Source organism: Pelodiscus sinensis, chromosome 10, assembly GCF_049634645.1.
Source record: "Pelodiscus sinensis isolate JC-2024 chromosome 10, ASM4963464v1, whole genome shotgun sequence".
Taxonomy (NCBI): Eukaryota; Metazoa; Chordata; order Testudines; family Trionychidae; genus Pelodiscus; species Pelodiscus sinensis.
Window position 1 is genome coordinate 51,719,471 of NC_134720.1, and position 27,315 is coordinate 51,746,785.

At 52.8% G+C, this 27,315-nt stretch overlaps 1 protein-coding gene across 6 annotated transcripts; it reads right to left on the reverse strand.

Moving 5' to 3' along the window:
• Positions 1-478: 478 nt before the first annotated feature.
• On the reverse strand, positions 479-26,097 carry BCL6 (BCL6 transcription repressor). 6 transcript variants are annotated; one of them, XM_075938228.1, is made up of 11 exons: positions 20,889-24,890; positions 20,455-20,552; positions 15,746-15,784; positions 13,917-14,088; positions 12,010-12,231; positions 10,890-11,870; positions 9,075-9,256; positions 6,893-7,060; positions 5,011-5,141; positions 3,290-3,427; positions 479-1,767 (listed from the first exon to the last, which is right to left on the reverse strand). In XM_075938228.1, the coding sequence occupies exons 4-11, from the start codon at positions 14,075-14,077 to the stop codon at positions 1,624-1,626; spliced, it is 2,127 nt and encodes a 708-aa protein (XP_075794343.1). In that variant the 5' UTR covers positions 14,078-14,088; positions 15,746-15,784; positions 20,455-20,552; positions 20,889-24,890; the 3' UTR covers positions 479-1,623. The 6 variants fall into 6 exon arrangements, with proteins under 6 accessions (XP_075794343.1, XP_075794342.1, XP_075794347.1 ...); XM_075938227.1 differs by lacking the exons at positions 20,455-20,552; positions 20,889-24,890 and adding an exon at positions 25,978-26,097; XM_075938232.1 differs by having other exon boundaries at positions 12,025-12,231; positions 20,455-24,890.
• Between the last annotated feature and the right edge of the window lie 1,218 nt (positions 26,098-27,315).

Consider the following 27,315-nt stretch of genomic DNA (forward strand, 5'->3'; position numbering starts at 1 on the left):
ATGCAAACAGCATAGGCTCTTGAAGGAACCACATGAATGCGCGCTTTGCTGAGATGAGGCCACATCGCAAAAGGACATAGGGCATCTTTCCCACTGACTTCAGTGCGTTTTGGGTCAGACCCGTAGGCCATGTCTATGTTATGTGGACAATCGATGATGCTGTGGTTGATCTTCTGGAGTTTGATTTAGCCAGTCTAGTGAAGACCCTCTAAATCGAACTCAGAGCCTCCTCCCTCCCCCTCGGCACCGATACTCCTGTTCCTCATGAGGAGCAAGGGAAGCAGATGGGAGGCCTCACCCTGTGTGGATGGCTATTTAAGATACGTCACTACAGCGACATAATTAACATAGCTGGCGTTGGGTTGACCTTCTGCTCTTGTGTAAACAAGACCTCTGGAACTAAGTCTGGAGCCTTCCAAGGGATAGAACTGTAGATCAAGCCATTTTAGGACAAACAGAAGAAAATACCCCTCGCTCCTTTGTAGTTTACTTTTCATCGTTTTATTCTTGTATTTGTACAGCTATACTTTACAGAACGCATTAATGCAGTTTAGACACAGCCCAAACCCTGTCTCCCGAGACTGTTCATAACACAAGCATGTAAAATAAGACCGAAAATAAAAAGACCCAAAAAACAAAATATTTCCCAATAAACAGTTCTGCCAGAGGACTCTTTGCAACATCAGGCTGTACCTTAAAAAGGAAACTGGGCTCATATAGTTCATACATTGAAAACGTCCATTGAAAAGAAAGGCACCGTGCGAAACACATTTTACATATATACAGACTGAAAACAAAACAAAAAATTACACTTTATTATTATCTTAAATTCCTTCTGCAGCTTGGTTGGTTTAATACACACTTTTTTTTGTAAATTGTAAACCTTCACTTGCAAAAAAATACAAATACACTGATGCATTTAGACAAAATATTTTCTTACTTATACAGATGCAATACTTCAAAATATCTTGGTAAGTGCTCTATCACACTAAAGAGTCTCCAATCAGCATCTGCCTGCAGATGCTAACTCAAGCCTTTAATGCATTTTATATATTTTTAATATATCTTTAAGGTCTATATATATTTATTTTATATATATATATTTATATTTATATATATATATATTTACAACTCTGCCATAGATTCCTTCACCTTTGGTTAAAAAAGTTAAAGCCCTCTCTTCAATAGTACACACAATTCTTTTCTTCTCTTTAAAAGAGCACACATTTTGCATACAAAAAGAAAGCAAAAAAACCCAAAAAACCCAACAACGATAAACCCAACTGTTCCCGTATATTAACATTACATTCCTCATCTTCAGACTGTGAAGGTTAAACTCCAGAGTTTATCAACGCTCCACTGCACAGACGTTTCTATACATATTTAAATCTCAATAAGTTCTTTTAGTTTCACATACCTGGGAAAAATAAAAATAAAACCCGTGTATTTTTTAATATTTTTTCCCACCTATCTGCTCTATGGGCTTAGAGGCACTCCATCGTGTGATGAAAGTTTTAAAGTGTTACAAGTATCCTTTGGATATCTTCTCCCCTCCACACGCACGCACACGCACACACACGCACACGCACACGCACCCCTCCCCTGGAGAAATCCAGCAGGCTTTCAGCACGCCTTGGGCAGCTCTGGGGGCAGCTCCGCCGTGGAGACGCGGTACTGCACCTTGGTGTTCGTGATGGCGCCGTGTTTCTGTCGGAGGTGGAGCCGCAGCTGGCTTTTGTGACGGAAATGCAGGTTGCACTTCTCGCACTGAAACAGAAAGGATGGTGGGGGTGGGGTTAGCTCAAAACTCCACAGAGCCAGCTGTCTTCTGGCTACATACACATGACCCTCCACCTCCCGTCACTGCGCTGTCGGGGTCACGTCACAATCATTCATTAATGGGGCCTCCCAACACGGCGTGGGAGTGTATTTTACAGATGGGAAACTGAGGCACAGAGAGGTGAACTTGCCCAAAGCTGCACGAGGCGTCAGTGGCGGAGTCAGGAGCTGACCACCGGCCTCGTGTGGCCCAGGCCAGCACCTGAACCAACAGCCTACCCTTCTGCCACAATTGAAAAATATCGCTGTCACTTTACACAGCACTTGGCCTGTCCCAGAGCACCCTTTGTTGGGTGATGCGCAGGATTGTCCTAATTAATTACTGCACAGGACTCCCAGTATCCTGGACACTCCCTTTCTTCAGGGGAGAAAAACAGCATGTGAGAGGTGTAAGTGACCTGCCAGAGGCCACGCAGTAAGTCAGTAGCAAAGCTGGGGGTCCACATTCACTTGCTTTAAAGCACAGCTCCACCTCCTGTAAGAGTCCAAGTGGTTTTCCTGTCCCCCTCCATCCTAACTATTCCTACCTGCTGATACTGCCACAGAGGCTCCACAGCACAATCTCCCTTTGGGCCGGCTGGGGGCTCCCAAGACAACACATGGGAAGGGGCAACTAAATTGATTAGGGGTTTGGAACGGGTCCCATATGAGGAGAGGTTAAAGAGACTGGGACTTTTCAGTTTAGAAAAGAGGAGACTGAGGGGGGATATGATCGAGGTCTATAAAATCATGAGTGGTGTGGAGAGGGTGGATAAAGAAAAGTTCTGTATTAGTTCCCTAAATAGAAGAACTAGAGGACACCAAATGAAATTAATGGGTAGAAGGTTTAAAACTAATAAAAGAAAGTTCTTCTTCACACAGCGCATAGTCAACCTGTGGAACTCCTTGCCAGAGGAGGCTGTGAAGGCTAGGACTATAATAGAGTTTAAAGAGAAGCTAGATAATTTCATGGAGGTTAGGTCCATAAAAGGCTATTAGCCAGGGGGATATAATGGTGTCCCTGGCCTCTGTTTGTCAGAGGCTGGAGAGGGATGGCAGAAGACAAATCGCTTGATCGTGTCTTCGGTCCACCCTCTCTGGGGCACCTGGTGCTGGCCACTGTCGGTAGACAGGATACTGGGCTAGAAGGACCTTTGGTCTGACGCAGTACGGCCGTTCTTATGATGCTTTGTGGTTTGGGGCCACTCCCGGCCCCAGTCCACGGGTGGGCAATAATTTTCGAAGGGAGACTATTCCAAAGATTTTGGTAAGTGGTCAAGGGCTGCACTTTTCTAGGCTATTATTGGAGGGGGCGCGGGGTCTGGGATGGAGTTGGGGTACAGGAGGGAGCTCCGGGGAGGAGACCGGGGTACTATTGGGGGTGCAGGATCTGGGAGGAAGCTGTGACTAAAGACACACCGTGGCACGTGGCCGTGGTCGCCAGCCCCGAGAATGATGAGACATCACTTACGTGGTACGGCTTCTCTCCTGTGTGGATTCGAAGGTGACTTTTCAGCGTCTGCAGGTGCCGGAAGCGCGTGCCACAGATTTCACAGGGGTAGGGCTTTTCGCCAGTGTGGATTAGCACGTGAGCTCGGAGGTGGGCCACCTGCCGCAGAAGAGACAGCGTCACAAGAGGGTCCCCCTAGGCACGCCCGCCACCCGCTCTTTTCATTCAGACCACGTTCCTCCTATCAATCCACAGGCTTCAGGGTACCAGCTAGGCCACAGCGGGGATCAGGAAGAAATCCTCCGCCCTGGCCCTGGCCATGAGAGGAGAGACACCGGCGTGGACGGACTGTTCGCTACAGCAGCCTTTTCCAAGCCCAATGGATGGCTTCACCTAATAAAACAGCTTCCCTACAAGGAGCCACCATCTTCGTGACCAGAGGACGTGGCCAGAGTCTGGCCCTTCTTACGCAAGCGATCATTACTCTCCCTTCAGTACAGAGTCCTAGGGGAGACGCCATGGACAACAGCGAGTGAACGTTCGCGGTAAAACCCGCCGAGCACCCGAACGGCTGGCAGCACCCGGAGAAACGGGTTTCATTGAGAAGCCAACGGCCTACTTTCATTGATCTACCAGGGGCAAAATTCAAGGGGGTCTGTATTCAGGGGCGACAGGTGAGAGGGGACACAGGAGGACACCAGCCACGTGACCCCGCCCCCCCAGCCTCCAACCCCTCCTCTGTCCCAGGGCCCGCCTCTTCCTGCCCTTGCTCCGCCCCCCTTCCGATTCCCCACTAGGGATGTAACAGTGGAGTCGATTAACGGATCCGCAAAAGTTAATGCTACAGACGACACACGTTTCTCTCCCCCCGCAACCAGGACATTTCTTTGCAGGCTGGCCTGGAGACCCGGCTCAGTTCTGACTCGTCCCAGGTCCGGGACCTACCCCCGCTGCGGCTCTGCATTTAAAGCGTATTAGGAGCCGGGCGCGCAGGCAGGGGAACTCAGACCCGCCCCCCAGACACGGGCTGCTGCCCCCCCGCGCTGCTGCCCCTTTATCAGAGACAGCCCACCGGGCAACGAGCAAGCGGCCCACAAGAGGAGCAGGTTTTTAAAACTGGCTCCCCTCACGGACCAGCTCCGCCTAGCACCCTGTGCTGCTGCCAGCTCCACCCCCAGGGGCTATAGAATAGTTGAGTAACCAATAAGAATTCATGAGATTACTCGACTAGTCAATTAACCGATATTTAACAGCCCTGTTCCCCACTCTTGCTCTGCCCCTGCATTGCCCCTTCCCCCAACCGAGAAGGCCCAGGGGACTAGCGGGGCTGAGGGGGCTCGTGTCAGTAGTGGGGGGGGTCCTGCTCCCCGCCCCCCCGAGCAACACAGCTGGAGGAGCAAAGCGAGCGGAGGCCACATGCCTTGGCTTCTCCTGAGTGTGTGTGTGTCTGGGGGCGGGCTTGGCCGCCTGGTGCGAGTGCCAAGCCCTGAGCTGCTCAGAGCCTCTGGCCCCGCCAGACGGCCCTTTGCCCCTCCCATGCACGGCGTGGGGTGCATGTGCTCCCTGCCCCGCCCCCCCAAATTTCCCCCGGCTTGTATTTGCTCTGCAACAGGGCGGGATCATTTTCACCAGGCCCGGAGCCGGGAACAGCGCCCCCTTCGGGGCCTTTTCCGCATCACAGGCGTGGTGCGGAGCCCAGGCTACGGGCTGCTCTTCAGGGGAGCCGCAGCGCAGGGACCCACCTGGACAAATCTGGCTCCGCAGGTCTCGCACTTGTAGGGCTTCTCTCCCGAGTGGATGCGTGTGTGGGTCTTCAGGTTGGCCGGCCGGTTGAACTGCGCGCCGCAGATAGTGCACCGATACGGCTTCTCGCCTGCCCAGAACAGAGACACGCTGGGTTAGCGCACAGTGCCCCAAAGCTCCCGCTACCGGCCCGGCATCGCTCCCCAGTCCACAGGAGAGCAGCAACCGAGGAACGCCCTGCAAGCACTGGCCCAACAAAGCCCAGGACAGATTCTCTGCCACCTTCCAACGCCTCTGCTCTGCTTTGCTCCCCCTAGCTGGGAATTCCCTTGCTGTGTACGTGATGGGAGGCGGGGGAGATTCCAAGGGGGTTCACAGTCGTCTTAGTCCAGTCCTACGTCAGTTTCACCGGAGGCCAGAGAAAACAAATCAAGGCCACAGGGCAAGTTGGTCTGCTTTGCCAGATAAGATTAACGATCCGGCCCATCCTAGTCCAGCGACAAGCCGTATCCTCCAACGCGATACTGCAGCTGGGGGGGGGGCAGACGGCAAGCAGAGACCCGCCTGGCTCTGTCCGTCTCCGAATGGCTTTCGATACGTTTGGGCCAACAGCCGGTCAGGCCTTTGGCAAAGTGAGCAAGGCTGCGAGACAGAGGATGGCGCATAGCCACGGAGTCAGGGGACAGCAGCCACGGCATGCCAGATTAATCCGCCTCCATTATTCCCACCAGCCACCGACATGAAGACCATCTTCATCGGCTCTTTGCCCTTTGTGCATCCGTGGGGTGGATGCGGATGGGCTGAACGGTTCGGAGAGGGGAGGGGTGTTAATTTTTCCCAGGGTTGTGCCCTGAGAGCTCTGTCATTGTAGGGCTCTGATCCTGAAGGTGTTTAATTCTGTGTGTCTGTCTGGTCCCTTTCAGGTCAATGGGGACTATTTACACAGGTAAAGTGGGCACGTGCATTGGAATGGACAATCCAGCCCAACTGGACAGGGAGGGAAGCTGCGTCTTTAACCGAAACTTCTTTTCTCCGACACGTTAGCTGGGTGTTGGTGTTCTGAGCATTAACCGAAACAAGCCAACACTCACCCACCTCCCACCCCCTAGACCTTGATCTCTTCCCTTTCTCATCTTTCACTGGGCTGGCTCAGACCACGTCATTAGTTCATGATCACGAGGGATTTTGCCAGGTTAGATGGCGCTGGATTTTCTAAAGGAAAACCCACCAGACTTTTATGCTAGGCAGTTTGAGAACACCTTGGGGCCAAGGATCCCAAAGTACTTTGCAAGATATTCCCCCCTAGGGAGGAAAACAAATATTTCCTTGTGTAAAGCGGAAGCACAAAGGGGTTAAGCCATTTCCAAAGGTGACCCAGGAGTTTGGGCTCCCAGGGTACAACCATCCCTTATCAGGGGCTGGCGGGTGCTTTGCCCCTCCCTGCATACTCAGACCAGGTCTTCACTACAGCCGAAAGTCGGTGTAAGGTACGCAATTCCAGCTCTGTAAAAAATGTAACTGGAGACAGCGTACCGTAAGCCTGGCTTTGGCAGCATCCTCACAGTGGGAGGTGGATGGGAAAAAAAAAAGCTCCTGTCAACTTCCCTTACTTCTCCTGAGGAGGAGGAATTCCAGCACCAAAGGGGGTGCTCTCAGTGTTTGATTTAGCGGGTCTTTACTAGACCCGCTAAATCAAATGCTGCAGCATCGATCCTCTCCGCAGTCTAGACATGGACAGCGACTCAAGGGCAGGATATGGATTCTGCCTTGCATATAGGCCTAATGGAGCAGTCCCCTGATCTGCTACTCTGGAACTCATGTGCCTTTCGGGACCTGCCTCGACACGGGCCCCTGGGCTGGCACCGGGGCGCCGGGCTGTACCTGTGTGAACGGTTTTGTGGCTGGCTAGGTTCCCCTTGTAGCGGAAGGAGGCCTGGCAGCGGTCGCACTTGTAGGGCTTATCGCTGTGCACCTGCAGGGAGTGCCTCTTGAGAGAAGCCTCCTCCGAGAACCTGCAGTCGCACTCGTTGCAGAAGAAGGCTCCGTTTTCTGTCGGGGCAGAGAGAGAGGCTGGGGTCAGCAATGAGGCCAGCACGTGCAGCAGCCCTCTCCTCGTGGACCAGGGCCAGGAGGGGAGGGGAGCCAACGCGTCTCACCAAGCGTCTTGCTCACGAGGGGCTGATGGAGTTGGGGGAAGCCGGCTGGGAGCATGAAATGAACAGCATGAGTCTCCTTCTCCTCACACATACACAGCAACCGCCTTTCCCCCCGGGGCTAGCTAACAAACCGACCGACCGGAGGCTGCATCTTCGTAACCAGAATCCTAGAACACTAGAACTGAAAGGACCCTCGCGAGGTCATCGAGTCCAGTCCCCTGCCCTCCCAGCAGGACCAAGCACCGTCTAGATCATCTCTGATAGATGACTATCCAACCTGCTCTTCAAGATCTCCAGTGACGGTGAGTCTACAACCTCCCTAGGCAATTTATTCCGGTGCTTAGCCACCCTGACACGTAGGAAGTTTTTCCTATTGTCCAACCTCAACCTCCCTTGCTGCAGTTTAAGCCCATTGCTCCTTGTCCTATCCTCCGAGGCCAAGGAAAACAATTTTTCTCCCTCCTCTTTTCAACAACCTTTTAGATACTTGCAAACTGCTCTCATGTCCCCCTCTCAGTCTTCTCTTTTCCAAACTAAACAAGCCCAATTCTTTCAGTCTTCCCTCCTAGCTCATGTTTTCTAGACTTTTCATCATTTTTTGTTGCTCTTCTCTGGACCCTCTCCAGTTTCTCTACATCTTTCTTGAAATGTGGAGCCCAGAACTGGCCACAATCCTCCAACTGAGGCCTAAACTGCGCAGAGCAGAGTGGAAGAACGACTTCTCGTGTCTTGTTCACAACACGTCTGTGAATGCAGCCCAGAATCACGCTGGCTTTTTTTGCAACAGTGTCACACTGCTGACTCACAGTTAGCTTGTGGTCCACTATGGCCCTTAGATCCCTTTCTGCAGGGCTCCTTCCTAGACAGTCACTTCCCATTCTGTACGTGTGAAAATAGGAAGAAGAAGACGATGGAAAGGTTGCTTAATGAGGGGGTCACTGTGTGTGAATTCCGAGCCCTGCTCTGGAGGGGAATTTGGGTTTTGAGCAGCAGATAAAAATCTTCCTTTTTTTCCCCATCATGCGGGGGAGGGAGGCAAATGGATTTCTGTGCCCGAGTTTGTCAAGATTTGTAAGCCTCTTTATCCACAAACTGCTCCCAGGGTACCTCTGCACAGCAGGGCTAAAGTCGAATTATGCTACGCAACTTGATCGGCGTCAATTGCGTCGCTGACGTCGAAATCACTTCATTCAGCTTTTGGCGCAGTCTACACAGCAGGACGTGGAAGGAAGAACACGCCTCCTCCGGCTTCCCTCACTCCTCGTGAAATGAGGGTTACAGGAGTCGGAGTCAGAAGTCCTCCAGCTCGACATGATTTCGAAATAAAGGCCTGTCGTGTAGGCGCGCAGTGTGTGATTTCGGAATCACATCAGTTATTCCCAAGTAACGCTGCTGTGCAGACGTACCCTAGAGACCGTTCCTGGGTTGATAAGCGAGGCAGGTAATGTGGCCATGTCCGAGTGTGGATTATTTCATTCGGGCTCGCCCGGCTTCCTTCCCCTCCCCGCGGCAATGCTGAGCGGGAGTGGCGTTCTTCACTTCCTGTCCTAAACTGCTGGGCTGGTTGAGTGTACTTAGCATCACCCGCAGGGCCTGTGCTTCTTTAGAGGCCAAAACCCACTCCCAGGCTGGCTGTGTTCATCCGGTTCGCAGAGAGGTTGGCGAGCACATTGAGATCCACTTGGAAAAGAGGTGGCTTGAGCCGCTGCAGTTCCGATTCAGGATTTAGGAACAGCCCGTTGTACAGACCGGCCCAGCCTGCTAGCCCAGATGCAGACCCAAATGTGCCCAGAGTCCTGGGGTGCTGAGATGGGGCATTGTGGGGGCAGGGCCATCCCACAAGAGCCAGGGCGCCCCCTGTCGGCCAGCCGGAAGGCCAAGCGAGGGAGGACGGAGGCTGGACTTACCGCAGCTGGAGTCGGAGTATTCCGAGTGGGTCTCGCCCATTTCCTCTCCGAAGCCCGAGCTGGGGGTGTGAAGGCACATCTCAGAATGCTGGGGGGACTGGGGACTGCAGGAGCTGCACTTGGAGGAATGCAGGTACAGAGGGGACTGCCCCTCGCTGCTCCGAGGGGACCCGTCCAGGGATCTGTGGGAGAAGAGCAACGTCCAATGTGACAATGCCCCGGCGCCTCCGGCAGCCCCGGCACGAGCGATACGATTACCAAGCAGACACTTAGAGAAGCGCTGGCTGGGGTCGGGGCCCCACTGAGCATGCACCAATCACGCTCCATTCTTTTACAGTGCCCACCCCCCAAGGACGGACCGCAGCACACTTTATAAATGTACCTCTTCGGGAGGGAAACTGAGGCACCAGGCATCAGTGAAGTGTCCTCGGCCAAGGAGTGAGCCAGGGAACTTGACTCCCCATCCTTAATGTGACCATCAGCTTAACTGGGTGTGGTTACACATTTGGGAAATGTACATTACTGGCTAGATTAGGGGTGGGGGTCCTACAGCCGAGGGGCTGGATCCAGCCCCCGGCTTGCCTGGATCTGGCTCCCTGAGGTGCAGGGCTCCTCCCCCAGCACTGGGGAGCTGACACTCCAGCTCTGCGGCCCCCCTCTCACCCAGACCCCACACTCCCATGCCACTTCTGCCACCTAACCCCTCCCTCCGACCCCACACTCCAAGCCTGCTTCCCAGCAGCCCGTTATCCACACTCGGACCTCCTCATTTCTGGCCCCACCCCAGAGCATAGGGGAGCCCACAAAATCTACACGCCTCATTCCCCCAGGCTCTGGAGTGCGAAGGGAATGTGGGGTCTTCATTTTGCTTTGCAAATGCGTCAGCAGCCCCCGACCCAAAAAAAGTTCCCACCCCTCGCTGCCCTGAACTCCCTGATTTACATCTGCCAAGGAGCTGAGGCATGAGGCCGGTTACCCAAAGTTGGGTATTTCAGGAAGGATGTGGAGAAATTGGAGAGGGTCCAGAGAAGAGCAACAAAAATGATGAAAGGTCTAGAAACCATGAGCTAGGAGGGAAGATTGAAAGAATTGGGCTTGTTTCGTTTAGAAAAGAGAAGACTGAGAAGGGACATGACAGCAGCCTTCAAGTATCTAAGGGTGCGTTTACACAGCAACACTGCGAAATAACTTACTCCGTGTCTACACGGCCGGCAGTTATTTTGAAATAATGTCAAAATACTGTCAAGCTGGAGGACTTCTTACCCCGACTCCTGTAGCCCTCATTGTACGAGGAGGAAGAGAAGTCGGAGGAAGAGCGCTCTATTGTAGATGCTCCCAATTTCAAAATAAGCTATGCAACTGACGCAGCTCAATTTGCGTAGCTTATTTTGAGTTATGCCCTGCTGTGTAGATGCACCCTAAAAGAGTGTTACAAGGAGGAGGGAGAAAAATTGTTCTCCTTGGCCTCTGAGGACAGGACAAGAAGCAATAGGCTTCAATTGCAGCAAGGGAGGTTGAGGTTGGACGTTAGGAAAAACTTCCTACCTGTCCTGGTGGTGACACACTGGAATAAATTGCCCAGGGAGGTTGTGGAACCTCCATCACTGGAGATACTTAAGAGCAGGTTACACAGATGTCTATCAGAGATGGTCTAGATGGCGCTTGGTCCTGCCGTGAGGGTAGGGGACTGGACTCGATGACCTCGCGAGGTCCCTTCCAGTTCTAACGTTCCATGATTCAATGATTTACCCAAAGCCATAATAAAACCCAGCAGCCCTGCCCGGAGTCCCACCTCCGCACGGGAGTTTTCCTTACCTGTTCACAATGTTGTTGAGTCTGCTGGCTTGTGGGATTGTCGAGTCTTCCCCATTGATGCTCAGCTTGGCCGGGGACTGGACCTCTAGGTTCTCAGCTTCCATGGACTGCTGACAAGACGACACAGACATGTAGGAGCGAGGTGAGAGAGTCCCGGCCTCGTTCTGTTCGCCACCGTCCTGCTTGGTGCTCTGGTTGAGGTTGTTGAGGACGATGAACTTGTACTTCTTCCAGTTGCAGGCTTTGGGGTCGGTAGGGCTCTTGGTGCCCAGCGAGCCGGAGCCTTGACCAATGCGGGCGTTCTTGCTGCTGCTGGACTCGGTCGGCGAGTTGGGTTGGCAGTCCGACTTCTGCGGGCTCTGCGGGCTGACGAGCCCCTTGCGGTTCATGGAGGTGTTGGTTGAGTCGAAGTGTTGGCTTATCTCGTCTTCGGAAGAGGTGCGCTCTTCTTCTTTGGCCGCTTTGTCACAGGGGAAATAGGGGTTGTTTCGGGCCGACGGTGCGACAGGCTTAGGGCCAGTGGTGACGCTGTAGGGCATGTCGCCTCTGGCCTCCTCGGCAGCTGCCTCTTTCGGAGAATAGACGGTAGCGTGGCACGTGGCTGAAACGTCGGTGACGACTCTGCTGTAGTCAGTAGGGATGGTCCTGGAGCCATCACACGGCAGCACTCTCTCCTTTGGGAAAGGGTTGGCCCTCGAGATCTCCGGCAGGGGCATCCTCGCCTCCCTCAGTTCATCATCTAAGAGGAAACCATTGACTGGAATGGGGCTGTATCCCGGGTAGGAAAGGGGCGGTCCAGACAGACCACTGTACAAGCTGGAGGCAAAGGCCCGCCCATCGCAGAGAGACATGTTTCGGAGAGGCATGTTGTTCTCAGACATGTCCCTGCTCCTGTAAGCCATCACCTCCGGATGACCCAGCATCCGGCCCGTCAAGAACTCTTCCCTGGGCGTCTTCACCGCGGAGACCATCTCGGCTTCGCTGCAGGAACGACGGAGACAAAAGGGAGGGCGTTACAACTCGCTCCCTGCCTCTGAGGCATCAGCGGTGTTGCCAAAGTCCACCCTGTCCCCCCGTACCCCCAAAGCCAGGCTCTCCCACTCAGCCACGGGTGTCTCACCTAGACTTGACAAACCTTCGGCAAGTATCCACGACGTGCTCCATCTGCAGGTAGAGCGCGGTGGCCATGACGGCCATGATGTTGCTTTCCCTCAGGTTGAGGCGGGAGGTGTACATGAAGTCCAAGAGGATGCAGAACCCCTCGGGGTTGATGTCCGGGTCCAGATTGATGACGTTCAGATTGCACTTGAGCTGGTCGGTGAATATGCTGTAGAAGAGGCCGCTGCAAAGGGAAGAAGGGAGGGGCGGGAAGAGTGAACCCAACGTTGCAAGATTTCGGAAGAAGAGAGGGAAACTTAGAAGAGGGAACTTATTACAGGGGTTCTCATGGACTCTTGACTGCCGCCCTTCTGATGTTGCTTCATTGGTAGATGGCTCGGAAGGAGGCCCTGGGGTGGAAAAGCTTAGGGGCTCGGACCTTAGCTAAAGATTTGCCCCCTGGAAATCCTCTCGCTCATCCCATACTTCTGTCGCCGCTGACCTAGCATGAAATTCTTCCGTTGGGTCCCCAAAATTACACCACGTCTTCTCTGCTGCTCCTACCGGCCACAACCGCCTCCTTATCCATACCTCAACTGCTCACAAACGCCCCGCCATCCCACTTGAAACGGCTTTACTCCCTTGTCTACATCTCTGAAGTTCTTTCGCCTCCCTGTGTAGCCCTGTGTCGCCTCCCTGTGTGCCTGTGTGGCCTCCCTCGGTGGCTTATTGATCTCTGAAGCCCCCCGGGAAACACTATGGGTACGTCTAGACTTCAAGCTTCTTTTCAAAGAGAGCGTTCACACCTCAAAACCGGATCGAAAAAGCCATCTGTTTTTTTGAAAGAGAGTATCCAGACTTCACGGACGCTCTCTCGCAAGCAAGCCCTGATTGCTATTCACAAAATGGCCACCAGGGCACCTGTGCTTTTTTCGATTGCCTCGTCTTTCGAAAAGTGTCCCTGTTCTGCGTCCACACACGCCTTTTTTCGAAAGTGCTCTTTCGAAAACGGCGTTCTTCCTCGTCGTTTGAGGTTTACCAATGTCGAAAAACCCCTGCGTTCTTTCAATTTAATTTCAAAAGAACGCAACTGCAGTGTGGACGCAGGTGATGTTTTTTCGAAAAAACAATATGGTCTAGACATACCCCACGGGTGCCAAAGGCACCCCGCTCTCGCACTGTGATAAGACATTCATGCAGAATGCAAATTGTGGGCACTTTGGGCATTTTTCCAGGCCAACCGCCTCCCATTTGCTTCGCGTTGGTGCCACCTTATCAAACAAGGCCCAGCCATGATCCCCATAAAAGTGGCATGTGCTTTATTGACTGCGTACAACAGGGAACGGATCAGTCAAGGGAGAACATGCTGAGCAGAAGTTCTGGAAAAGAGGAGATTGGGCGGAGCAACTTGATTCAGGTCTTCCAATACGTGAGAGGCTGCTATAAAACACGAGGGGAGGAAAGAGCTCCCCTCTTGCCACAGAGGGCAGGACAAGAGGCCAGGGGTTCAAACGACAGCAGAGTCGAGTGAGTTTTCCCGGAGATTTAATCTAACGGTAGGAACAGTCGGCCAACGCAACAGCTTGGGAAGTCATGGAAGTGCCTTCATGGGAGGTTCTCCCAAGTCAACTGGACAACAACCGGTCTTGGGTGGTTCAGCCACAAGAAATCGTGCGTCTTGGCAGGAGGATTAGCCTGGATGATCCCTGAGGTCCCTCCCAACCCCCTGCTGTCAGAAGTTCAATGGGAGAACACTACTACACTTTTACAATTCACTGAGATGTAGACTGTGGAGCTACCGGAGATGAGTGACTCCACAGATGGGGGCAGAGAGCAGTACTGGGCGCCAGAGGCTGTCTTCCCCACGGCCTGGGAGGATACCACGCAAGGCAGCACGGCGCGGAACACACCCCTCGAACCCCTTGTTACCTGCAGGCCATGAGGACTGTTTTGTGGGCTCTGAACTGGTCCCGGTTCACGACGATGACGACGTCGGTGAGGATGTCCCGGCTCCGCAGGCGGTTGAGATTGAGCAGGACATCGCTGGCGTGGCGGGTGAACTGGATACAGCTGTCTGCCGGAGAGGCCATCTTGACTCTGCCTGGAAACGGGGAAGAAAAAAAAAAAACAGGTCATGAAGCAGCTTTAGAAAGGGTCGTACAGCAGGGCCAAGAGGCGACGCCAGCGCGTAGTGTTGGTTGGTTAGGGCAGCCACAAACCCTCGGCTGGAGAAGACACAGCAATCGAGGGTGCCACCGCATTTCAGCCTCCATCTGCAGGAGGCCTGAGCATGATGGTCCCCAAAGGGGCAAGAACTGGGGTGGGGTCAGTGGGAGCCCCATCCACCTCGCTGGGGGGTGAACTCGACAGCCCCTTCCCAGGGACCAGGTGGGCAGCTAAGCCATCTCCCCATCACACCTCTACCCAGGCCTGCTCCTGCTTCCCCTGTGGCTAAGCCAAGAAGGGCAGAGCAAACCCCGCACGCTCATCTTCTGCAATGACTAGACAACATGCTTTATGCTTGGTCCTTCAGCTCAGATACTTAGAGTTACTCAGAAAGATCCCATAGAAAGCTACAGACACTCAGCACTCCATAGAACCCTAGAACTGGAAGGGCCCTCCAGAGGTCAAGTCCAGTCCCCTGAACTCATGGCAAGACCAAGCACCATCTAGACCAGGAGTGGGCAAATACTGGCCCATGGCAGGCCCCCCACATGCATATTTACCTGCACATCCAGCCAATGGGACCTGCGATCGCCCGTACCTGCAGAGGTGCAGGTAAATATAACGGCAACAGCCCACAAGGGGCTAACAGTGGTGAATCACTGCTGTTTTATTACCCCTCATCTAGATCATCCTGGACAGATGTTTATCTAACCCAATCCTAGTAATTTCCAGTGATGCAGATCCCACAATCTGCATTACTGGAAATTACTAGGATCGGGTTAGATAAACCCTAAGCAATTTATTCCAGTGTTTCACCACCCGGACAGGTAGGAAGTTTTTCCTGATGTCCAACCTCAACCTCCCTTGCTGCAGTTTAAGCCCATTGCTTCTTGTCGTATCCTCAGAAGTCAAGGAGAAGCATTTTTCTCCCTCCTCCTTGTAACAGGTACTTGAAAGCTACTATTGTGTCCCCCCCCCCCTGCAGGTTTTTTTCCCCCAAACTAAACAAACCCCATTCTTTGAATCTTCCCTCCTAGGTCATGTTTCTAGACCTTTCATCATTTTTGTTGTTCTTTCTCCAGTTTGTCTAAAAATCCAGCCCAAGGGATCTCAAACTGGGTATCCAAAAATCAGTGGCCACTTCTAAAGATGATCGGTCCAGTGGCTATATCAGGAACAGAGCATCCAGATCTCCCTGGAATCTAGATGACCTGGGACTCTTAGTTCTAGAAGGCTCACGTTGTTCCAGAATTCTGTTCCTCCTCCCTCGCCAGTTCTTGGTATGAATCTTTCCAAAATACACGTTCCCGCTTTGATCAAAAATGGCGGGGGGTCGAGGGGCGGGGGGTGATTCAGGCCTTTCCCAAAAAGCTACCATTCAGCACCTTAAATTCCACACTGGCAATTGAATCTCAAATGCCAAATTCCTCAGTGACAGGATTAGTTCCACTCCCTGCTCCACTGCCGGCGGTGAGATATGAATGGGTAATTTTGTACCGTGCAGCCACTCTCCTGAATACAAATTCCGGCTGGGCTTAATGGAACATTTCATTCAAACACATTTTTAAAAGCATGAAATTAAATTTACATACCCAATGCCTCAATTCACAGCCCAAACGCTTCTTTCAAACCTACAAAGCAAGCACATGAAAACAAACAGCAAATTAGTTCGGAAATGTAAATTGGCTAGGGTAGGGGGCAAGCTTGTTGTTTTGATGTAACATCAGCAGGCGAAGAGCAGACGGTAAGAACACTTAGGTTAATTTGTTTCTCCCAGGACAGTATGTTCTTATTGCAACCACAGGCTTGGGGAATCTAATCATAGACTATTCCACACCTTCTACTCCAAACCATGAGGGTATGCCAAACAGCGTTTTGTATCTGTGAGTGAGAGACTTGAGGTCGCTGAGGAGGGAACAGGAGTCAAACAAGAATTCTCTCACCACTTCTTTCAGAGATGCCTCTCCAATCCCCAATATTTCCAGTCCTTTCTTATCTCATTGCATTACACAGGGCAGCAAAACTCTGCCCTCCCTTCCTTGATTCTCCCCAGAAACCTGTAGAGAGTCAAGAACTATTCTCCTTCATAGTCACCATTGCTCTGAAGCTTTCAAAGCACTCTGGAAATATAAAACACTGAAAATTGTTAGAGACTGGGAAACCGAGGCACTGAAAGATTAAGTAACTTGATTGAGGCCACAAAGCAAGTCAGTGGCAAAGCTAGAAACAGAACCCAGAACTAGTCCCCTCTCCAGCTGCTTGGAAGATGGATGATCTTTGTCTCCACCTGCTGGCTTTGGGGAGTTAATGCAGTTAGAAATTCTTCTGTCCTTTCCTTTCCATGCCAAGAGAATTTTTGTTTTCTTCTTACCGGCATGAAGACAAATACTTTCCCCCCAGCGTTGGCTTTTACATTAAAAAGGGAGGGATGAGCATCACTGCTGTTATTTGGCTTTTCAGCTATAGCCATAAACCTTCCCATGCCTACTAAAATGCATACCCAGAGATTTATGGGCACGAGCAGGAATTGGTGTGATTGTTAATATGCGAAGACAAAATCCATGTCAGGCACTCTTCAAAGCTCTTCTGAACGTGAAGGTCCCACAGGGTGACTCATTTCCCCAAAGCGGCAGACTGTGACCTTTTTTGTACAGCCCACTGTGCCAGCCTCTTTTCGGCATTCACCAGAAAGCCAAGAGATTTACAGATTGTCCTAGCCACTGGCCAGGTCCCAAAGCTCCCCCACAAAGGGGAAACGTGTAAGTGATATACAACCCGGCCGGATTCGGAGCTCAGCCGTGCCAGTGTAAACGCCAGGCCTGGCGACCGGCTACTGGACTCACAGGGGTCGCCCCTGGCTCCCAGGCCCCCACCACATTGGCAGCACCCACCCAGACTCACTCTCTATGGGGGGGCCCTCTGTAAACCCCCACAGCTGGCCTGGGATGGGCTGCTCCAGACAACAGACCTGACAGTCCAGTGGCTTTTGCCAACAGAGGGCCATTTCCTTGCATTTTGCAACAGGTGCTGCCTTCAGCCTGCTGCTGGGATGGAGAAAGAGGGGGCTGCCCCCATCCCCAGACACACCCCCATATTAACCAAGCTACATGCAAATGAGCCCCCCCCCCCCTGCATCCACCTGATCTCAAGAGAGCAGCACTAAGGAGACTGTAAAGATTTGATGGCTGATAGATGGGGGGGGGGGAATTTCCCATATGAAATATATGTAACTGCCCCCTCCTTCCCCCCCCCCGAGCCTCCTGTTCTGGGGGGGCGCTTTCCAACCCCCCTCCCGGGCCCCCGTCATCCCTGCTGGCTGAAGGGAGGGGCGAGGAAAAGTCCCAGAGGCCACCCCCAGCCCGTGGTGCGGTACCTGGCCAGGGCGGCCCAGCCCGGGCCGGGCGCGCTCCGTGCTTGGGGGCGTTCACACGGGCGGCCCGGCAGCCCCTGGCAGCTGAGCGCCGGGGAACGACACTGCGCGGCGATTCCGGGAACGGGCCGGCCGGCTCCCCGCAGCCTCCCACGAGCCCTGTTCGAGGAAGCCGGCCGGGAGCCGAGCGCAGGGCAAGGCGAGCCCGGCCGGGCTGCAGCCCCGGGCTTTCCCTCCACTTCTCCCCAGGACCCGGCTGCAGCCCCGGGCTTTCCCTCCACTTCTCCCCAGGACCCGGCTGCAGCCCCGGGCTTTCCCTCTACACCCCCCCCCCCCGGACCCGGCTGCAGCCCCGGGCTTTCCCTCTACACCCCCCCCCCGGACCCGGCTGCAGCCCCGGGCTTTCCCTCTACACCCCCCCCCCCGGACCCGGCTGCAGCCCCGGGCTTTCCCTCTACACCCCCCCCCCCCGGACCCGGCTGCAGCCCCGGGCTTTCTCCCTACCCCCCCCCCCCCCCAGGACCAGGCTGCAGCCCCGGGCTTTCCCTCTACACCCCCCCCCCCCGGACCCGGCTGCAGCCCCGGGCTTTCCCTCTACCCCTCCCCCCGGACTCGGCTGCAGCCCCGGGCTTTCCCTCTACACCCCCCCTCCCCCGGACCCGGCTGCAGCCCCGGGCTTTCCCTCCCCCCTCTCTCCAGGACCAGGCTGCAGTCCCGGCCCCCCCCCGCTCAGGCTGCAGCCCCCAGCTCCCCCCCCAGGACCAGGCTGCAGTCCCGGCCCCCCCCCGCTCAGGCTGCAGCCCCCAGCTCCCCCCCCAGGACCAGGCTGCAGTCCCGGCCCCCCCCCCGCTCAGGCTGCAGCCCCCAGCTCCCCCCCAGGACCAGGCTGCAGCCCCCAGCTCCCCCCCCCCCCCAGGACCAGGCTGCAGCCCCGGGCTTTCCCTCTACCCCTCCCCCCGGACTCGGCTGCAGCCTCGGGCTTTCTCCCTACCCCCCCCCCTCCCCAGGACCAGGCTGCAGCCCCCAGCTCTCCCCCCCCCCGCTTAGGCTGCAGCCCCCAGCTCTCCCCCCCCAGGACCAAGCTGCTGTCCCGCCCCCCCCCCCGCTTAGGCTGCAGCCCCCAGCTCTCCCCCCCCAGGACCAAGCTGCTGTCCCCCCCCCCCAGGACCAAGCTGCTGTCCCGCCCCCCCCCCCGCTTAGGCTGCAGCCCCCAGCTCTCCCCCCCCCAGGACCAAGCTGCTGTCCCGCCCCCTCCCCCCGCTTAGGCTGCAGCCCGCAGCTCCCCCCCCCCCCAGGACCAGGCTGCAGCCCCAGGCTTTCCCTCTACCCCCCCCCCCCCCACACACACACACACGCTCAGGCTCCCCCGGACCAGGCTGCAGCCCTTTTGCAAGGCGACAAGCGGGGAGCCCCGCGTGGTGTCCGGCCCAGGAGCGCACAAGGGGCCGCGCCGCGTCCGGCTCCTCTTTCCAGCCCGGGGCTGGAGCTCCGCTGCTGGGCCAGGGGGGTGGGTCCGGAGGTCGGTGCTCGCCTCCCCTTTCCAGCCCCGCTTCAGTCGGGGCAGCGCTCCGGGCCGGCGACTTCTCCCGCTCAGGCGGCCGGGTGCGCAGCTCCCCGCCTGCTGCCAAGCCAGATGCGGGGCGCACGGGGGGAGCCGTTCGCCCAGGGCGCCGGGTGACCGCAGCAAGCGAGCCGGGATAGCCCCGGGCTGCCCCGCTTCTGCCCGCTAGAGGGCGCTCCGCCACGGGCTATTAAAGAGCCCCCCCCCCCATATTTGTAGCATGGTTATAGGCAGCGTCCCAGGGAGTCCCTGCCCCTGGGCTTGCTGGGTCCTCGGGCTGCATGGACCCCAGGGCTTAGCCTCCCCTTTGCACCTGCCCAGTCAGAGGGCAGGATCCCCCCTCCCCCCAGAGGGGAGAGGCTGCTCCTAGGATAGAGGAGGGATGTGGACTGCAACCCTGGCCAGTTAACCCAGGCGTTAACATTCACAGTTACACACAGGGTCCCGCTACACCAGGAATCAGTTTAGAAGCCAGCTCCCTGCGCACACCGGCTCCTGGGGAGCCCCCGGCCGCCCTGCGCCCAACCACAGAATTTTCTCCACGGGTTACTTATTTAACCATCTCTAGGACCAAGGCCTTCCTGCAAGCTCTCCTGCCCGGAGCTTTCGTTTATTACAGAACAGCTCCAGCCCAGGGGCACGCCAAGGTCCTTGAGCTGGGAGAGCCAGATTTCATTCATTTAGTAGCCGCTCCTGGCCAACAGGTGTTTTAATTAATTAATCATAACCAAACCAAAGAAACATCTCCCAGAGTCAAATCCTGTGTCAGCAGAAATCAGAGGCTTTGGCTACTGCTCCCCCTCCTTGTCCCTTCTAGGGACTGAGTCACTAGCAACCGATTAAGCATTCCGGGCACTCTTTCACTCTGGTCCAATTTCCTGCCCGCAAACAAATGTTTCTAGGAAATGCAATACATTACAGGGATGGGTTTGTTATCAGTATTTGTAACCAGGAAAACTGCATATCCCCTCTGGCACTGCAGGGGGCCACAGAGACCGTGGATATCTTCCTTTGAAGATTTTAAACGGGTTGCAATTCTGAATCCAGTTTCTCAGCTGCACGTTACAGTTTTCTTCATTTAAAAATAAAAAAAGGAAGGGAATACCCTTTCAAAATCCTATTTATAATGCCACGATCTTGCTCAGCATTAATGAAGCGGGAAAGTCACTAAGCATCCGTGGGCAGTGAGGAGTCAAACTTTTTTGCCCCCCAATGCATCCGCATGAATCAAGTCTACACATTAATTTTTAAACATGCATACAGAGAGGTTATTTCAACTGAAGTCAATGGAGTGACACTAGGGGAAAGGTGGGCCTTTATCTCAAGCATCATCATGTACTGTTTAAAGTAGCTTAAAAAGAATACATTACCATAACTGCAACTTTGGACTGTGGGTACATCCTCAGGTGTACTGCAGCTCTCAGACCCAGCAAGTAAATTTAGCCCTCGCCGCTGCTTCTAGTGGCCGCTAGCACACATTACATTTGTTTAAAATAAGAGTGTATTTTGGGAAGATGCCATGTAAATTATCTTACAGAACACCCAGTGCTGTGACTCAGGGAGAAATCTCTCTCCCGTGTGAGCAATTCTGTAGTGCATTAATCCAGAACCTCCCTGTGTTGTGGTAAGTACAATTCATGTCTTCATTGTGTCTGACTGACTAGTAATAACTGTAATTGGAGGTGAAAAGACTAGCCTATTACAAAGACCGGAGAGAAAGCCAACCATCAACCACTATTCCTCCCCTTCTAGGAAATCAATTTCAACTGAGGTTTTGAAATGGTCAGAAAGGCACAACACAAACCTTAAACTTTCAGTTTCCAGCTGTAAATGGAAATGGAGAAAAATCTTGTGCACAGGGCAATAAACAAAAAAAAAAAAAAAAGCACACGCACACACACCCCAGCATTGCCTAAATTGGCCGCCTAAAAAAGTCGAGTCTCAAAAAGTTTACTAACATTTGGATGCTTGGGGTCACCCTAACGCCAAACCTTTTGAGATAAAACTGTCCAACATGGAAGTGACAGGCTTTGCAGTAGTTTTACTAGTCACTCAAGAATTGTTTAAAACTAAATCAGTACAAAAATATGGGAGTTCTTAAAAGACGGGTCTTGATTACAGATCCCCAGACTTCACTACAAGCCAGAATGAAAGATTGAAAAGGAGGGACTCTTGTCAAGTCAAATTTTCTCCAAATTTAGTTTTTAAACAAAATGTTCCAAAACATAGGAGCCACTATTTTAAAAGCTCCAACTATAAACATCCCCGAGGCAGAGTTTGCATGCCAAATATTGCAGCACTGGGAGCTAAAAATGTTTTTTCCTTGTTCAAGAGGAGAAATATAAACAAGTAACTTGCATATTTAAATTATTTTCTCTCTCATGTAAAGCTCCAGCAACACATTAAAAAAAGTTGTTTGAAATAGGATTTTTAAAACTTGGCATTAACTCCTTAATTAAGTTTTTCCACCTGCATTTACACTGGTGTTTGGAAAACACCTTGACAAATACTATATTTAAGACTTTCATATAAACTAGTAGATTTGCTGGTATGTGGGATGTGACTGAAATCTTAAAAAAAAAATAATACATAATGTTGTGATACACGACAACCTATGTTAGGCAAAGATTCAGGGACAGTAGATAAACACCACAGATAGGAAATGTTTTAGATGGGATTTCATGAAAATATCCAGACAAGAGCTCTAGATAGTGATATCAATAACATTTTAATAGGTACTTGCTTGTTTTCAGTTGGACTAGTCAATTAGTTTGTGGCATGTGTCTATATTCTTCGTTGCCAATTTTTGACTAGGTAGCAGGTTTTTTGGAAGTACTGTATTCAGCATGTTTTTGGATTTTCCCAGCTTGACAGATCAGCTGCAACCAGCAAAAGGAATTTCCAAGGAAACCACTAGATGGCACCCTTTAGCTTTGTTGTATAAATCTTAATTTTCCCTCAGAAAATAAGACACCCCTGTCCAGGCAGAACATATAATTTTGTCAATGTAATTCTGTTCCTCTTAAAACACGTCTGAACAACATTATTATTTTTACGAGCGTTTCCATCCAAACTTAATGTTTCTGCTGGGCTTATTTTAGACTCAGAAAGAACTCTTAAAAGTCCTCAATATTTAGACAAGCCGAGAATGCTAGCAAAATTCAACAAAAAAGCATCATACATGCTTTTGGAGTTCTCTTTGATAATCATCTCTCATTCAGAGTTTCTTCTCTTTAGAATAAAGAGTAATCAGTGAAATGTCATTTCTTCTCTGATTGACTCAGGCAGTCAAAACAGGAGGGTGAAGGATGGAATTGGAATAGAAACACATCACTAGGGATCTTTGGCCTATTTTGCCCCTAAGTATTGAGAACTTTCCTAGCCATGAAGTCTGGTCTTCCTGGAACAATGAAAGAATCCATTCTTCTCCAAGATCCTTACACAGCCTTTCAATATTTTAATCACCGATTACTTGACAAAAAGAAGCATTTGAGGGCTTCTCTAAATGATAGTTTGCTGGTTGTAAAACACAGACAGTTGTAATGCAGACTGCAGGTCTTGCTCCATGAGAAAAAAAGTTTTGCCTCAAAATAGTTCTGAAGGGGTTTCTTAGCTGTAAAACAAGCCCTTCCGACCTGCTGGAAGGAAGCTGGCATTTATTCTGAAAGCACTTCACCTTCAATACAATATTGCAATAATTATTCAAGTTTTAAAACCTCAGGACAAGAATCCAGATGGATCTGATGACAGGCTAAGGGCCCAATCCTGGAGTCAGGGAAAACCTTTTCTGGAGCCCATGAGAATTTTGCCCCTAGTTAGAGGTTGGAGATCACCATTCTAGATCTCCTGAACTCCCAAACCAAGTTACTTGCTGATCCTGCATGCAGTGAAGTCAGTGGCAACACTCACTGATGTGGGCTTTTTTTTTTTTTCCATATTTGCTTTTTAGATTTTTCAGACCAACCCCTTGTGTATAAACACACTCAGATCTTGGGCAGAATGCTTTAAGAGTCAGATTCAAACAATGGAAGAGAAGCCACCAATTGTCAAAAATGGAGGATTATTTTTTATTTCCCTCCCCTCCCTCCTGGGCAATCAAGTCTATTTCATAATATTGTAACAACAACATTAACCCCCCCCCCACACACACACATCCAAAAAGCGATTGATTCCCTTTCCGACCGACAGAGGTCGCTGCTACTCCACACGCCACAATTTAAACCACTAAGTTTTCACAACAAACTCTTCTCCTCCCCCCACCTTTTTTGGGGGGGAGGGGGAGGGGAAAGTATTTTGACATCAAGTCACATCTGTCATTTACACAACAAACTAACTGGAACTCTCAATTAAAAAACAATCAGAGAGACAGTACGGATCACCTTTCCCTCTCCATCCCTCCCTCTTCCATTCCCCCAGCAGAAGCTATTTTCTTGGACACATTCCTGTGAAGGAGGCACTGCTGCCAGTTCAAAATAATAATCCTTTAAAGAAATTAACAAGGTTAGGTGTGAGGAAAACGAAACCTCCCCTCTGAGGGCCCTGGAGTTTGATTGTCTTTCTCCTCCGGCTTGTCCTTACAGAAAGCAGAAGGGGTTTTGCTCTCATTTTCAACGGTCAAACAGCATCAGCAACCCCTTGACAAGATCCCATGTGTCAGCAGGCATCAGTTCAGCCTGGCTGGGGGAGCTATAGATTTCTAAACTCCCCTCCCCCCGCTTTAATCCAACACCCTCCCCCAACTACACACACACAAAGTTGGCCAGTTTGCACCTTGCATGGGGCGGGGGGGAGGGGGGCGGGGGGGGGGATGCGCGCACTTTTGCAAAGATTTGAGATGTCTCCTGCTTCTCCTCCAAACTCTCCCCCCTCCCCTTTTCAACAAACCCGCTTGCTCCTCTTTCAGCTGAGCTGCTACCTCCAGGAATAGCGTGTGGAAAGAGGCCAGGGCTGCAAATTCGAGCTGGGGTAGCCAAGGGGGAGGAAAACAAAGGGCACTGTCCCTGGCTACTGTTTTATTTTAAACTGTTTATTTAAAAAAAAAAAAAAAGTCTACAGGAAGAGGGCAGCCCGCGTCTCCTGGCATTGCAATCCGGAGCCATGCGCGGTTTGTGTTTACATTCCGCAACAGCAAGGGGCGGTGGGACTTTAATGACACTCCTCAACTAATTGCAAAGCCATTCGAGATCGCCCGGGTTTCCTTTAGTCCGAGTGCGGAGGGCAGAAATTATTTCGCCGGGTGGGTGGACTCTTCCCCTCCCCCCCCCCCCCCCCCCAGCTGGTGATAATCCAAATCTTTTACAGCTCTAGAGTAAATCAGTAGCCAGATTTTTTTTAAAAGTCTCTTTAAAGCACATACGTCTGGGTCAAAAATGCTTTTATTTCCCTGTCTCCGGGCAAAAATCCAACCTAGGGTAGGGCAGTTATTCTAGGAAACACACACACACTACTCTTTTTTTTTTAAAGCAGAATAATGGACGTTGTCCGTTCAGGTATAAGTAAGCGTCGATCCAAGAACCAGACAGACACTTTGCACAATTACTTTTGGATCCCCCTGAAAAAAATCTCCCGCCAGGCATATCCAGTCATGCTCCTTGGGTTGGCAGAACCGGCCAGCCACAAGTGGCCAAATTCGCTAGCCCTTTTGCAGTCATCTAGGTGCATTGGATTAGGAAGCGGGGGACCCAACATACAAGCACAACCGAGTTACGGTGTCAACGCCTCCCCATCAGAGTCTGGAAATAAAATTCGGACTATTTTAACCCCCCCCCCCCCACCCTGCGCGTTGCAATCAGCCTGTCTAGTCAGGGAGTCCTGCCTGGTGCGTGTGCATCTGATCATCAGCTTCCCCTCTCGGAGATGTTGCAACGTGGAGGAAAAAAAAAAACCAAACAAACAAAATCCACAGAAACCACCCAGCCTTTGGGGGACAACCTTAAGTCACGCAAAACCCCAAACACCGCAACATTTACTGCAACACCTCTCTCCCCCAAAACCCGATCTCTCGCTCGCCGCCCCTCGGACACTGTCCTGTCAACATAATCGCCGTCACCCCGAGAGCTGCCCGGCCCCGCAGCCAGGCGGCTGCAGGTGCAAAGCCGCGGAAGGCAGGTTCATCCCCCAGCAGGGACGGCTAAAAGGTTCCCAATGCAAAAATAAAATAAAATCATCTCTATTCAAAATCGCCTTTGCACAACCGCACCGAACCACAAGCCCAAGGGGGTGTTCAACCAGCACAGGGGGGGCCGGGCAGCGGGGCCACGGCAAAGCGGCCGAGTTTGCGCGGAGCATTTGTTGTTGCAAATCTCTGCTCCCGGTCACGGACTCGGCGCGGCTGGCTGGCGGTGGAGCAGCGCCAGGCGAGGGAAGCCTGCGCCGAGGCGAGCGAGCAAAGCAGCAACGCGGAGCCTCCGCGCTCGGGCTTAGAGGGGGACGCAGCCCGGGAGAGGGGAGGCGGCCCCGAGCGAGCCTGCGAAGAGTAAGCGCAACAACACCGCACACGGCTCGGTACAACACAGAGGGGGGGAAAAAACAGCCCGACGTGCAGCCAGGGCGTCGCAACCCAGACTGCGTGCTCCGCCTGTCACCCTCAGGCGAGCATTCCGGCTCGCTCCCCGCCAGCCATGCCTCTGCCCTATCTCCCCCCCCCCCCCAACACACACGCACCCCTTCCCTCCCCCCCCAAAATAAAGCCACGCGCGGCCCCTCCGCCAGCCCCCTCTCCGGACACCTGCCACGCGAGAGAGGGAGGCGAACACGGGGACACAGAGAGGCGCCTGGGAGCCAAGGCCACTGGGCAACCTCCAGCCCCGGCAGCATGAAAGGGTAAAAAAATCAGCAGCAGCAGCGGCGGCGGCAATAGAAGCAGCGGCGGCGGCAGCAGCAGCAGCAATCACCTGGTCTCCGGGCTTTCCTAGAAACTCCTTGCATCACCACTTCTAAGAACCCCAGTTCTAAGAATCAACAGAGCTCAATTCTCGGAATTTGAGCGGCCGACTCTACCACTGCGCCCAGCCCAGGGGAGGCCACAGGGCACCTTTCCTCCTTCGCTCCCCTCCCCTCCAGAATCCCCCCTGCCTGCCCCTTGTCCACGACCGCCGCGACCCTCCGCAGCGTTCCCCGCCGGGACCTCCACCCAGCAGCGGCGCGACGAGGGGGGCTTGCAGCCAGGGGCTAGAGGCTCCCCCCGCGGCCAGTGGTAGGCTCCAGTGTCTGGAGTCACGTGGGCCCCTGCCTACTGTGACGTCGGGGCGGCTTCACTGTTGCAGAGTTCGGCCCCTGGAATTCTGAGAACTAATTTGCTATTCGGTGACATAAGAGAGATCCGGGGCTGAGGCCACCCCGCTCTCGGTCGTGAAAGCCCCACAAGCACCACCGGCCTCCTCGCAACACACCACAGCCCCTCAGCCCCCCAGCCAAAAAGCCTTTCAAATGTAGGGAGCTAGGCGAGAGGGGTGGGGGAGGGGGGAAAGAGAGGATTTCATAACGCAGGAGGAGAGAGAAACAAAACAAAATCCTCAATAAAATGCAGGAGGAGGAGGAGGCAGATCAAATCTCAGGGCAGAGTCAGGAAGGAGGCAAGACACAGACTCGCTTAATGTTATTTTTGCATCTGCTTTGGCAAGCTTCTCCTTTAAAAAGATCCCGGGATCCTGCCGCCTTGGAATCTTTAACAAAATATGTCCAGCCTTTTTTGTACCCACCTCTCTGTGGCTCTCACGATCGTACATGGGATTTACTGTTGATGAAAGAAGCTTATTTTTCCCCCATGCAGACCTTTGGGGGAGGGGGTTTTCCCCATTAAAAATAATTTTTTTTTGGCGTTGCGTTTTCAATGTGAGGAATATCCTTGCTCTTGAAAAGAAAAATACTCGGAGGATTATGTTTTCTTTTGGTCCTTTTTTTTTAACTTCCCTTTCCAGGACTCTGAAGTGGTGGGTTTATTCTTTGCCGTGGTTGTCATTGTTGCCGATTCGTGCAAAACAGATTGTAAACAGTGTGTCAATACAGAGCTGCCTCTGTGTAGATGCCAATGTCTAGCTATGGTGGTGTGCAATTTTTTGTTATGCTGTGTTTTTTTTAAAGTAGCTGTGGACTGTGTGTTTCCGGGGGGAACTGTAAAGGCCCATTTTTATCAGTGGAGACTTCAGCCAGCAGTGAAAATGTAAAACCTTCCAATCTATGCTACTGAGAGAGTTGCTGGTGTGTGTAGTGGGCATTGGAGCGGGGGAGGG

Coding starts and splice junctions, on each gene's coding strand:
- BCL6 (XM_075938227.1), bottom strand. CDS start 14,077: ATGGCCTCTCCGGCAGACAGCTGTATCCAGTTCACCCGCCACGCCAGC. Junction 11,871..12,009: donor CGAAGGTTTGTCAAGTCTAG/GTGAGACACCCG, acceptor TCGTTCCTGCAG/CGAAGCCGAGATGGTCTCCG. Junction 1,768..3,289: donor CAGGAGAGAAGCCGTACCAC/GTAAGTGATGTC, acceptor TTTCTGTTTCAG/TGCGAGAAGTGCAACCTGCA.